At 36.1% G+C, this 14,091-nt stretch overlaps 1 protein-coding gene across 4 annotated transcripts in view; it reads left to right on the plus strand.

Annotated features, from left to right (window-relative positions):
• Positions 1-14,091, plus strand: part of PCDH11X (protocadherin 11 X-linked) — a 583,424-nt gene that overhangs the window by 404,590 nt on the left and 164,743 nt on the right. For 3 of the 4 annotated variants that reach the window (XM_064574318.1, XM_045880211.3, XM_064574319.1), the window contains exon 5: positions 12,640-12,835. In XM_064574318.1, coding sequence (XP_064430388.1) covers positions 12,640-12,835 — 196 coding nt within the window. Of the gene's footprint in view, positions 1-12,639; positions 12,836-14,091 lie in introns of those variants that run through there. The other variant, XM_064574323.1, reaches the window with a different exon arrangement.

Consider the following 14,091-nt stretch of genomic DNA (forward strand, 5'->3'; position numbering starts at 1 on the left):
GAAGAGGAGACACAAAAATGGAAAAACATTCCATGCTCATGGATGGGAAGATCACATACTGTTAATTTGTCTATACTACCCAAAGGTATCTACACATTTAATGCAATACCTATCAAAATACCAACAGCATTTTTCACAGAGCCAGAACAAACAATCCAAGAATTTGTATAGAACCAAAAAAGACCATGAGGGCAATCTTGAAGAAGCAAAGCAAAGCTGTAGGCATCACAATTTCAGACATCCCATGTCTTTTGATTGGAGTGTTTAGTCTATTTACATTCAGAGTATTATTGATAGATATGTATTTATTGCCATTTAGTACTTGTTTTGTCATTGTTTCTGGAGATTTTCTTTTTTCCTTTCTAGTCTTTGTCATTTTTGGTCTTTCCTTTCCACTCAAATTGTCCTCCTTGATATTTCTTGCAAGGCTGGTTTAGTGGTCATGAACTCATTCAGTTTTTGTTTGTCTGGGAAACTATCTCTCTCTCTATTCTGAATGATAGCCTTGCTGGATAGAGTATACTTGGCTGCATATTTTTCTCATTTGGCACATTCAATGAATAATGCCACTTGCTTCTGGCTTGCCAACCTTCTGTGGAGAAATCTGCTGTCAACCTTAAGGATCTTCCCATGTAAGTTATGGACTTCTTTTGTCTTGCTGCTATGATTTTTTCTTTATCACTGTATTTTGCAAATTTAACTACAATATGTTTTGGTGTTGGCCTGCTTTTGTTGATTTTGATGGGAGTTCTCTGTGCCTCCTGGATTTGGATATCTGTTTCCTTCTCCAGATTAAGCAAGTTTTCAGCTATTATTTCCTCAAGTAAATCTTCTGCCTCCTTTTCTGCTCTTCTGGTACTCCTATGATACAAATGTTATTTCGTTTGATGACATCACTGAGTTCCCTAAGGCTACTCATGTGGTCCATCATTCTTTCTCTCTTTTCTTCAGCTTCATTATTTTCCATAATCCGATATTCTATATCACCTATTCATTCCTCTGCTTCTTCCATCCTTGTTTCATTACATCTAGTTGGTTTTGAATCTCAAATATTTCATTGTTCATTTCTGACTGATTTTTTTTTTTACCACCCTGAACATGCCCAGTCTTGTCTGATTGTTTTATAAACATCACCCTGATGTTTTCCATGCTTTTCTCAAGCCCAGCAAGTATCCTTATGATTGTAATTTTCAATTCTCCTCCAGGCATATTATTTATATCTGTTTTGATTTGGTTTCTGGCAATGATGTTTTCTTGTTCTTTCTTTTGGGATGATTTCCTCTGTCTTGGCATTTTATCTAGGTTTTGGTCTTCTCTGTGTGAGAAAAGCCTGTTATGTTTACTGCTCTGTGAGTAATGGCTTTATGAAGAAGAAATCATATAGGGTCCAGGGCCTGGTGCTTTGAGGAGTGTCTCTTGTGTGTGCTGCATGCACTCTGCTGTTGTGTTTTGGCTGCTCTATCCTTCAGGTCAGTGGTTTGCAGAGGTTCTCCTTGCCTGCAGTGTATGGTGTTTGGTCCTTGGCCAGAGTGTGGTAAGTTTTAACGAGGTGTGCTCTGATCTGCTTGTTAAATGAGACCTGATGCTACTTCCACTAGGACTGAAGCCTTGCAGAACTCTATGGTTATTAGACTTGGTGCGTGTGGGGGTTTGTGCTGGGCTTCTTGGGAAAGAGCATACTGCACTGGTCCTTGGGCACACTTGCCTGAGAAAAGCAGTAACTGCAGAAAACAGGGATGTGGGAATTGATGTAAGCAGATTAGGCAGACAGTGTTAGTGCTGTGCTGTTTACTGAAGTTGGTTTATGCTGAGGGGCAGGGCAGGGGAATGGTACCAGCCAGCTCCTTTGTCCCTGGAGAGGGGAGTATGTGCTTGCTGCTTTCAAGGAAGCACTCCCAGAAGAGTGAATAATTTCCCCTCATACACCCTAGGCATTTTCAGATTTCTCTTTTCACAATTATGTCTCCAGGTTGCTTTCCTGTCTGCAACAGTGCAGTGTAATTTGGGCTCTATCTCTGCCAAGCCTGCTGACTTCTAAAACTCCAAACTTTAGGGACCTGGTGTGGCTTGGACCAGTGCTGGTATTCTGGGGAAGGTCTTGCCATGCTGGGACTGATGAAGTTTTGACCCAGAAGGGCAGTTGCGCCAGAGTGCAGGGGCATGGGATTTGGAGCAAAACAGGCTGAACAGCCAGTGTCAGGGTTACCCACCCTCAGCAGGTGTCTCTACACCTATGCTAAGGGGCAGAGAAGTGAAATGGCACCTGCTGGCTCTTTTGTCTCCAGAGAGGAAATGTCACCTTTCATAGATTTGCTCTAAGAAGAGGGAACAGTCTCTCCAGGTGCATCTTAGGGGATCCTCAGCTTGCCCCCATCTACCCCAGGGTTGTTTCCTTGCCTTCTCTCTAGGACTAGGGCAGTGCACTCAGGTCTCTATCCCTACTGAACCCATGAACCCCTAAAATTCCGGTCTTTGAGCTCTGCTCGTTGCAAAAACTGATGAAAATGAGTCCCTCTCATTTTCCCAAACAATGGTTTTGGGGAAGTGTTCTCCTTGTCCATACCCTTGTGCACTCCACTCTCTCTCTCTCCCCTTTCTCCACAACCAGAGCTCCTTCCCCTGTGCAGCACCCATGATCCTTTTCTCCCCAAACCATTTCTCTGCACTTTCTACCTTCCTTGGTGTGGCCTCTTCTCTCCCTCTATTGGTGCAGTGTGTTTTATCAGTCAAGTCAATTTCTTGGGTATTTGGAATTATTTGATAGTTATCTAGCTGTGTTATAGGGATGAGGCAAGCCTAGGGTCCTCCTACTACACTGCCATCTTAGCTGGCCAACACAATATTGTCCTATTTTAATCCTTGGTCAGAAAGTTGTACTTTCTCAAACATTTGCAATAATTCTCTTTAATTTGCAAAGTTCAGAAAACTCTGGCAACATGTCGATTTAAGAATTTACAAACAACACTCTGGAAAGAAGATTCATTAAACCTATCTTTGAATAGATCATTTCCATTTAGATTGAGCTGAGATGAATCATGACTGAAGGAAAGATGCCCTTATGTAGTGCCACATAGTCTTCTAACCATCAAGGGAATAAGTCTGATTTATTTGCCAAAAATTAAATAAATAAAATTAAATTAAAAACATTACCAAGTGCTATGGAAACATGTAGTGGCAAAATAGAGCTGACATTTGTTTTGATTCTGGTACAATTGAGCATCATGAACTTCCTGCACATGCTAGTAATAATTTATCATATTAAAATGATAAAAGCCTTGAAGCATAAGACTTTAAGGACAGAATGCAAAATAGAAAATGAAAAATGAGACAAACTATTCAAATTTTATGAAATGGACCAATGAAAATACAATTAGATGAACTGATCTACCCTGCAAGATTACTTAAATTGGAAAAGTAGAAGTCTATATGACTACAAAGTATAGGTTTAACTAGTAAAGGCCTACTGTAAAATGTGTCATCTGGGAGCTTTTACATTGGGAATTATAAGTTACAAGTGGGATATGTATGCTGGCCATATAATGCACATGAAAATTTCAAATTGAGTTTCTAAAATATGTTCACATTTTAAGATATTTGAATAATTATAAATTATTATTTATTTTTTTTAATTAACATGAGAGACTATGGACTCTGAGAAACAAACTGAGGGTTTTAGAGGGGAGGGGGAGGGATGGGTTAGCCTGGTGATGGGTATTGAGGAGGGCACGTTCTGCATGGAGCACTGGGTGTTATGCACAAACAATGAATCATGGAACACTACATCAAAAACTAATGATGTACTGTATGGTGACTAATATAACATAATAAAAAATTGACATATAATGTATGATTTGTTCCAGGGGTACATATCTGTGATTCATCAGTCTTACACAACACCTAGCACTCACCACAACACATACCTTCCCCAATGTCCATCACCCAGCCACACCATACCCCCACCCCCTCTCCTCCAGCAACCCTCAGTTTGTTTCCTAAGATTAAGAGACTCTTATAAATTATTTTTCTAAGAGACAGTAACCATGTGAAAATGCAGACAACCTCTGAAATCCAGCATGAAGCTACTGATTATTATAAAATATGGTAAATCAGAAGTTTAAAATATGCTTGAAAGTATGATAACAATAATGTTTTATGTATTAATTAAAAACAAACCTCCATATAGTAATCCTTAAAAAATAACCCTACCTATGATTACCCTTTCTAAGCAGTGTTACTTGCAATGGCAATGAATCTAGAATAGGCTGGGTTAGAGTGTATTAGAATTGAAGTTTAGGTAAGTGCAAGGTTATATGATTAGTTTGAAAACTTTGACAGGTAATTCTAGTGAGCCCTCTAGAACACAATACTCAAATGGATACTCAAATGTTCCATAATGAGATTCACAGGCTGGCCTATATGCATTCAGCTTCTCTGCTGCTAGATTCACCTTTATAAAATGCTACTTATATTATGGAAATGTAATAATATTCACCTGATGTTTGGTATGGAATTACACCTTCATTAGGTATAATGGACACAAGAATGTTGGAAATTTGATAGTTTGCCTATAAATGATTCATCTAGGTGACACCAGTATTATTTCTAAGCATTCATACATTCTGTTATTTTGATTGATTTGCTCTAAAAACAAGGCATGTAGATTATAAGGAAAAGCATCTTGTGAATTTTTCTCTTACTGGTAGGAAAATAACTAGCCATTCAGTACATACATTTATTCATGAATAATCCAGGATTTATTTCCACCTCATAAAGTCACCATTACAGTCACTAGATTGTTTTAACTTGTATTCCATTGCTTCCTTGGAGGGCTGCAGATGAACAAGTTATGACATGGTCATTAATGTAATAGCTCTTTTATATCTCACAGTAATCATTTTCAACATGAAAAATGAAATTATTCTTCTCTTTGAGAGACTTAGGGAGTAATTTTCATGAAATAGTTAATTTTCTAAATAAGATAAGAATATTATCTATTTTGAATACCTCTATATTATGAATCTGAGCAGAAAAGTGCCATCATAGGATTCATCAATTAAAAAATAAAAGACAAATGAGTTATACCCTAGTTCCAAAATTTACACAAAGGATCCATAAACAGTTAATTTTGTATAATTATTTTATGTTCTGTTCTATCTGGAAGTGTCACAAATTGAAAAATGCAAACTCAAGTAAGAATCATTAAAGCAAACATAGGAAAAATAGTTAAATTATATATAAAAGCTAATTATAGACAAATGTCTAAATAAAATGTGTCAGGCATTTTAAAATGTTAATGTTACAGACCTTACATTTTAAAAAAGTTTGTGTTTATATTTTTATGTTTATATTTTAATTTATATACAATGATTTATATGAACAACTATAAATAATTTTAGAATTAAAGGAGATTTAACCTATAATTATGAGCTTATGGTTTCTTTGAGAGACAACAGTCAAATTCAGCATTATTAGACTGACAAAATTTGCTCACTGTGTGCTCAATTTGGAAGAAGGGGACAGGGAGATCTTTGGGGCTACTTTTTATTCAATTTAATTATATTTAAATTAAATTAATTAGCATACACTATATTATTAGTTTCAGAGATAGAGTTCAGGGATTCATCAGTTGCACATAATAGCCAGTGCTTATCATATCATGTGCCCTCCCCAAAGTCCATCACCCAGTTACCCCATCCACCCACCCACCTCCCCTCCAGCAAACCTCAGGGTGTTCCTTATAGTTAAGAGTCTCTAATAGTTTGTCTTCCTCTCTGCTTTCATCTTATTTTACTTTTCCCTCCCTTCCCCTATTAGCCTCTGTTTTGTTTCTTAAATTCCATATGAGTGAAGTCATATGATAATTGTCTTTCTCTGATTGACTTCGTTTGCTTAACATAATATGCTTTATGACATGTCATGTCATTGCAAATGGTAAGATTTCAATTTCTGATCTCTGAGTCCTATTCCAGTGTGTGTGTGTGTGTGTGTGTGTGTGTGTGTGTGTGTACCACATCTTTATCCATTCATCTGTCAGTGGACATCTGGACTCTTTCCATAGTTTGGCTACTGTGGATATTGCTGCTATAAACATTAGGATGCAGGTGCCCCTTCAGATCACGTTTGTATCCATTGGGTAAATATCTAGTACTGCAATTGCTGGGTCATAGGGTAGCTCTATTTTTAATGACTTGAGGAACCTCCATACTGTTTTCCAGAGTGGCTGTTCTCACCAAAAGTGTAGGAGGGTTTCCTTTTCTCCACATCCTCACCAACATTTGTTTTCTGTCTTTTTTTTTTTTTTTTCATCCTAACTGGTGTAAGGTGGTATCTCATTGAGGTTTTGATTTGGATTTCCCTGATGCCGAGTGATGTGGAGCATGTTTTCATGTGTCTGTTGGCCATTTGGATGTCTCCTTTGCAGAAATGTCTGTTCATGTCTTCTGCCCATTTCTTGATTGGATTATTTGATCTTTGGGTGTTGAGTCTGATAATTTCTTTATAGATTTTGGATACTAGCCCTTTATCTGATATGTCATTTGCAAATATCTTCTCCCATTCTGTCAGTTATCTTTTGGTTTTGTTGACTGTTTCCTTTGCTCTGCCAAAGATTTTTATCTCGATGAAGTCCCAATAGTTCATTTTTGCCCTTTCTTCCCTTGCCTTTGGTGATGTTTCTAGGAAGAAGTTGCTGTGGATGAGGTCGAACAGATTGCTGCCTGTGTTCCCCTCGAGGATTTTGATGGATTCCTGTCTCACATTGAGGTCTTTCATCCATTTTGAGTCTATTTTTGTGTGTGGTATAAGGAAATGGTTCAGTTTCATTCTTCTGCATGTGGCTGTCTAATTTTCCCAACACCATTTTTTGAAGAGATTGTTTTGTTTTGTTTTGTTTTGTTTCCATTGGACATTCTTTCCTGCTTTGTCGAAGATTAGTTGACCATAGAGTTGAGGGTCCATTTCTGGGCTCTCTATTCTGTTCCATTGATCTATGTGTCTGTTTTAGTGCCAGTACCATACTGTCTTGATGATTACAGCTTTGTAGTAGAGCTTAAAGTCTGGAATTGTGATGCCACCAGCTACACTTTTCTTTTTCAACATTCCCCTGGCTATTCAGGGTCTTTTCTGTTTCCATACTGATATTAGGATTATTTATTCCAGCTCTGTGAAAAATGTTGATGCAATTTTGATAATGATTGCACTGAATGTGTGGATTTCTCTGGATAGCAGAGACATTGTAACAATATTTGTTCTTCCAATCCATGGGCATGGAATCCTTTTCCATCTCATAGTGTCCTCCTAAATGTCTTTCATAAGTATTCTATAGTTTTCACAGTACAGATCCTTTGCCTTTTTGGCTAGGTTTATTCCTAGGTATCTTATGGTTATTGGTGCAGTTGTAAATGGGATTGATTCTTTAATTTATCTTTCTTCTGTCTCATTGTTTAGTGTATAGAAATGCAACTGATTTTTGTGCATTGATTTTATATCCTGCTACATTGTTGAATTGCTATATGAGATCTAGTCATTTTGGGGTGGAGTCTTTTGGGTTTTCCACATAAAGTATCATGCCATCTGTGAAGAGTGAGAGTTTGAGTTCTTTGTCAGTTTGAATGTGTTTTATTTCTTTTTGTTGTCTGATTGCTGAGGCTTGGACTTCTAGTAATATGTTGAACAACAGTGGTGAGATTGAACATCCCTGTGGTGTTCCTAACTTTAAGGGGAAAGCTCTCAATTTTCCCCATTGAGAATAATATTTGCTGTGGGCTTTTTGTATATGGCTTTTATGATATTGAGGTATATTTCCTCTATCCCTACACTGCGAAGAGTTTTAATCAAGAGAGGATGCTGTATTTTGTCAAACGCTTTTCCTGCACCAAATGAGAGGATCATATATTTCTTGTCCTTTCTTTTATTAATATAGTGTTTTACATTGATTGATTCACAAATTTTGAGCCACCCTTGCAGCCCAGTAATAAATCCCACTTGGTTGTGGTGAATAATCCTTTTAATGTACTGTTGGATCCTACTGGCTAGTATCTTGGTGAGAATTTTGAATCCATGTTCATGAGGGGTATTGGTCTGTAATTCTCCTTTTTGCTGGGGTCTTTGCCTGGTTTTGCAATCAAGGTAATGCTGGCCTCATAAAATGGGCTTACACGTTTTCCTTCTATTTCTATTTTTTGAAACAGTTTCAGAAGTATAGGTATTAATTCTTCCTTAAATGTTTCTAGAATTCTGCTGGGATGCCATGAAGGCTTGGACTCTTGTTTGTTGGGAGATTTTTTATTACTGCTTCAATTTCCTTGCTGGTTATGGTCTGTTCAGGTTTTCTATTTCTTCCTGGTTCAGTTATATGTTTCTAGGAATGCATCCATTTCTTCCAGATTCCCAAACTTGTTGGCATTTTGCTCATAATATTTCCATTTCTTCAGTGTTGGTTGTGATCTCTCCTCTTTCATTTGTGATTTTATTTCTTTGGGTCCTTTCTCTTTTCTTTTTGATAAGTCTGACTAGGAATTTATCAATCTTACTAATTCTTTCAAAGAACCACCTTCTTGTTTCATTGATCTGTTCTACTGTTTATTTTGTTTGTTTGTTTGGTTGGTTGGTTTCTAATTCATTGTTTTCTGCTCTAGTCTTTTTTATTTCTCTTCTCCTGTTGGATCTAGATTTCATTTACTATACTTTCTCCAGCTCCTTTAGGTGTAATGTTAACTTGTATATTTGAGACTTTTTTTGTTTCATGATAATAGTTTATATTGCTATATACTTCCCTCTTAGGACCACCGTTGCTGCCTCCAAAAGATTCTGAACTGTTCTGTTTTCATTTTCATTTGCTTCTATGATTTTTTTAATTTTTTTTAGTTTCCTGGTTGACCTATTCATTCTTTAGTAAGATGTTCTTTAACTTCCATGTATTTGTGTTCTTTCCAAATTTTCTTTTGTTATTGAGTTCAAGTTTTAAAGCATTGTGGTCTGAAACTATGCAGTGGTCTGAAACTATGCTGAGTATAATCCCAGTTTTTTGGTACCAGTTGAGACCTGATTTGTGGTCCAATGTGTGATCTATTCTGGAGAATGTTCCATGTGCACTCAAGAAGAAAGTGTATTCTGTTGTTTTAGGATGAAATGCTCTGAATATATCTGTGAATCCCATCTGGTCCAGTGTGTCATTCAAAGCCTTTGTTTCCTTGATCTTCTGCTTAAATGATCTGTCCAATACCCTGAGTATCATTATCAATGCATTTCTTTAATTTTTGTTATTAATTGGTTTATTTAACTAGCTGCTCTCATGTAAGGGGCATAAATATTTACAATTGTTAGTTCTTCTTGCTGGATAGACCCTTTAATTATGACATAGTTCCCCTCTTCATCTCTTATTAGTCTTGGGTTTAAAATCTAATTTATCTGTTATAAGGATTGCTACCTCAGCTTTCTTTTAATGCCTATTTGCATGATAAATGGTTCTCCATCCCCTCATTTTCAATCTGTAGTTGTATTTGGATCTAAAATGAATCTCTGGTAGACAGCATATCAGTGGGTCTTGTTTTTTTGTTTTTCTTTTAATCTAATCTGATACCTGTGTCTTTTGATTAGAGCTTTTAACCCATTTACATTCAGAGTAACTATTGAAAGATATGAATTTTGTGCTGTTGTATTACCTGTAATGTCTGTTTCTGTAGATTGTCTCTGTTCCTTTATGGTCTTTGCTACTTTTTGTCTCTCTTCACTCAAAGATCCACTTTAATATTTTTTGCAGGGATGGCTTAGTGATCACAAATTCTTTTAGTTTCTCTTTGTCTTGCAAGTTCTTTATCTCTCCTTCCATTCTGAATGACAGCCTTGCTGGATAAAGTATTCTTGCCTGCATATTTTTCTCATTTAACACCTTGAATTTTGTTATGTCAGCCCTTTCTGGCCAGCTGGGTCTCTGTGGATAGGTCTGCTGCCAGCCTTCTGTTTCTATCCTTGTAGTTTAAGGACCTCCTGTCCTGAGCTGCTTTCAGGATTTTCTCTTTTTCTCTGGAATTTACAAGCTTCACTATTATATGTCAGGGTGTTGTCCTAATTTTATTGATTTTGAGGGGAGTTCTCTGTGCCTCCTGAACTTGAATGCTTGTTTCCTCCCCCAGATTAGGGAAGTTCTCAACTATAATTTGTTCCAATATACCTTCTGCCCCCCTTTGTTTTCTTCATCTTCTGGAACTCCTATTATTTGAATATTGTTGCACTTTATGGTATCATTGATTTCTCAGAGTCTCCCCTCATGATCCAGTAGTTGTTTTTCTCTCCTTTTCTCAGCTCTCTTACTTTCCTTACTTTCCATCATTTTGTCTTCCATATTGGTTGACTCTACTGCCTCATTTATCTTCACTGTTAGAGCCTCCATTTTTGACTGCCTCTCAGTAATTGCATTTTTAATTTCAAACTGATTATATTTTAGTTCTTTTATTTCTACATTAAGGCATTCTCTAGTGTCTTTTATTTCTCTAGTCATTACTCAGTGTGCACACCATCGCATCCCTGATATTACTTTGGGAACCAAACGTCTTCCTCTTCCCTGCTGAATGGCTTCCCAGTCCCCCAATTCAGGGTTCCATACCTCGCCTCTGCCGAATTCTCTCATTCCAAATGTGCAAATTTTTTCTGTTCTCCTCCAATTTTCTTCCGAGTTGTTCAAAATAGTTGAAGATTGATTTAGTTGTATTTGAAGGACGAAGCAACTTCAGGGTTCCCCTACTACTCCACCATCTTTGAACTTCCCTGGGGCTGCTTTAATGAGGACAGTAACCTCATATATGAGGGCCCCACCCTCATGATCTAATCATCTCCTAAAAGCCCCACTTCCAAATACAACCATCTTGGGTATTAGGTTTCAATATATGAGTTTTCAGGGCACACAAACATTCATTCTATAGTAATGGTCTTCAAATGTTTTCATATCTCCATTTGAAAAAAGTGACTGACAGCCAAAACTAAATTTATGAAAGTATACTAATTCTACCATGAAAATTCTTAGTATCTAATTGCATGTGATTTTATTATGTCTAAATTTCTTAAATAATTATCTCTAAATTGTATCTTTCATACTCCTAGTAGTTAGTTATTTGTGTTGATCTATTGTTATATAGCAAACTGTCCCTAAACTTTGGAGCATAAAGCAAAAACCAATTATACTTTATATTTTTTAGGTCAGGAATTTGGGTCATTCACAGAAGAGATTATTTCTGCTCCACAATGACTGGTGCCTCTGGGGTGGTTCAAATGTCTGGAGATGGCTGGGATGGCTCATATAAGGCCATAAGCTGTAATGTCCAGAATGAATTCTTCACATACATATCTGGCACCTGAACTAGAGTAGTTGGAACACTTAGGCCTTCCTGGGTATTGTACTTTCTTTCTATGCAGTCTTTCCACATGGCCAGCTTGAGCTTCCTCATGGTATGGAAGTCTCCCAGTAGTCATACTTCTTTCAATACAGCTGATTTTCTCCAGAGTGAGTATTCCAATGGAACAAGGTGGAAACTTCAAGGTTTGGTTACTCAGGGCCTACCTATATTCACTGTGGTAGAGAAATACAAAAGAGTCTTAATACTAAGAGATGAGGTCCATTAAGAGGGTTATCTTTGGAGATTAGCCACTACATATGGGAATGTTGCAAACAAAAGTACCACTACATCTGGTTGAATGGAGTTAACACCGTCACTAGGTGTCATGAATCTTTTGTTTTGGAAACAAATGCTTCATCTTCATATTTTGACATATATATTCTGCTGTAATTACCATAAAATATGTATAGTTTGCTTTTATAATTACCATTAACTGTTATCCATACCATGCAACTATATTTTGTAGAGGGTAGAATCTATTTAAATTAATTCTAATACAGGGGCACCTGGGTGGCACAATCAGTTAAGCATCCAACTCTTGGTTTTAGCTCAGGTAATGATCTCAGGATCATGAGATTGAACCCCATGTTGGGCTCCATACTCAGAATTGAGTCTGCTTGAGATTCTCTCTCCCTCTTTCCTTCCAGCTCATGCTCTCTCTCTCTGTCTCTCTAAAATAAAATAAAATAAAATCTTCAAAGAAATTAATTACTTAATTCCAATACAGAATTTTGCCTCTAAAATTCTTGAAAAAGATTATTTGTACTTTTAATTTTCTAAACCTACATGATTGAATACATTTGTGCTATTATTTACTGTTTCAGCCCACCAGAATCTTATAACTATAGCAATAAAATTTTGTTATATTTATCCATACTTATTTTCAAAAAATGAATTATTGTCAAATAAATAATAATAATAATGATAAATCCATTTTTGAATACTGATCAGAATTTCCAATATGCTCAAATGTCTAAAAAGGCTGACAGCTTCTTACTTTAGAATAAGCTGACTTTTGTGTATTTGGATGTACCCTGTTTCAAGAAATAATAAAAGCAAGTCTACTGCCAGGTGAAGCAGGTTTGAACACAAGGCTGACTCTTCATAAAAGCCTGACAGTTTTTACAACTCAAGATCATGTTAATGTTACTTCACTAGATATCAGAAATAATACATTTTCTAAATTGGATGCATTAGGCAATTATTCAGATCAGAACTGAAACCCTATAATTTTCATTCTTCCTTTCAGTCCCAGCGGCATGTCACATTTCACCTACCAGAAGGATCTCAGGAAAACAGCAGTGATGGTGGACTGGGAGACCATGATGTGGGGATTCCCAGCACATCCCATGCCCTGCCCCTTGGCTATCCTCAGGAGCAGTACTTTGATCATACTGCACCCAATAACCGCACTGAAGGGGATGGCAACTCTGATCCTGAATCCTGTAAGTGATACCTGTTTAGTCCTGCAGGATAAATGGACTTATTGTGTTTGTTAGTCAAACAATTGGAGCTACAATGACACTGAGAATTTAATATTAATATGAGTATTTACAATTTTTAAAGGTAAAAATACAGAATTATGTGGAAGGTATATATGCAGCAGTTTATAATATATGAACTGTGTGATCATATCTACTTCAAAAGTTATTATGAAATTTAAAATACTCATTTTCTTTAGGCATAGATAAGATCTTTTATTTTTATATACATATAGATATGTATACATATGTATGTAACCAGCCACTTCATTTTATGTTATTTATTTAATTTAAGTACATATAAATTATTTTTATAATTCATATGAATTATTTTTAGAATTTATTTTTCATTTCAGTAGAGATAATAACCATAGGCATTTTTTAATTAAACACATTTTTTCACCATTGAGGATGATAATATCTGTGGGGTTTTCATATATGGCCTTTATTATGTTGTATAACAAAGAAACTTATTAAAGTGCAAAGAGCACACTATTTCACTTTAAATGAATTTCTATTACCTTAATATGGCATACTAATGATATTTTTGACATAGCGCATGTGTGTGCTTTGATTAAAAACAAACAAAAAATAGCAGATCAAAATTTGCCATAGCAAAATAATCTCTTCTAACACAGATGATAAGGTACTTTGATTGTTCAAGAAGAAACTCTATAACTCTGAAACAGTACATAATTATGGATTTTATGATATGGAGTAGATACTAATAAACTGTGCAATTTTAGTCCAAACACCACAAATAAGAATGTAAGCTGTTAGAGGAAATAAATGCTGTCCTTAAGCAATCAAATTATTTTACACAGTTCCCATTTCATATTTTGAAATGCTTTGCATCCTGAATCTGCTTTCTTTTCTGTTAATGAATTGTCCAAAATAGTACACAGTACTGAAAATTCCTTGTAAGGTCACAAAAACATAAAAATACATCTATGAATAAGATTTTCCCCCAAATTTGCTAAAGGTATTTATTAATGTTCCTTTATTTTTTTTTATTTTAAGTTTATTTTATTTATTTTTATTATGTTCAGTTAGCCAACATATAGTGCATCATTAGTTTTTGATGTAGTGTTTAACGATTCATTAGTTGTGTATAACACCCAGTGCTCATCACAACATGTGCCCTCCTTAATACCCATCACCCGGCTATCCCATCTCCCCATCCCCTTCCCTTATGAAACCTTGGTTTGTTTCCCAGAGTC

Source organism: Mirounga angustirostris, unplaced genomic scaffold (assembly GCF_029215605.1).
Source record: "Mirounga angustirostris isolate CCGP_5_RB_7025 unplaced genomic scaffold, mMirAng1.0.hap1 SCAF_11, whole genome shotgun sequence".
NCBI lineage: Eukaryota > Metazoa > Chordata > Mammalia > Carnivora > Phocidae > Mirounga > Mirounga angustirostris.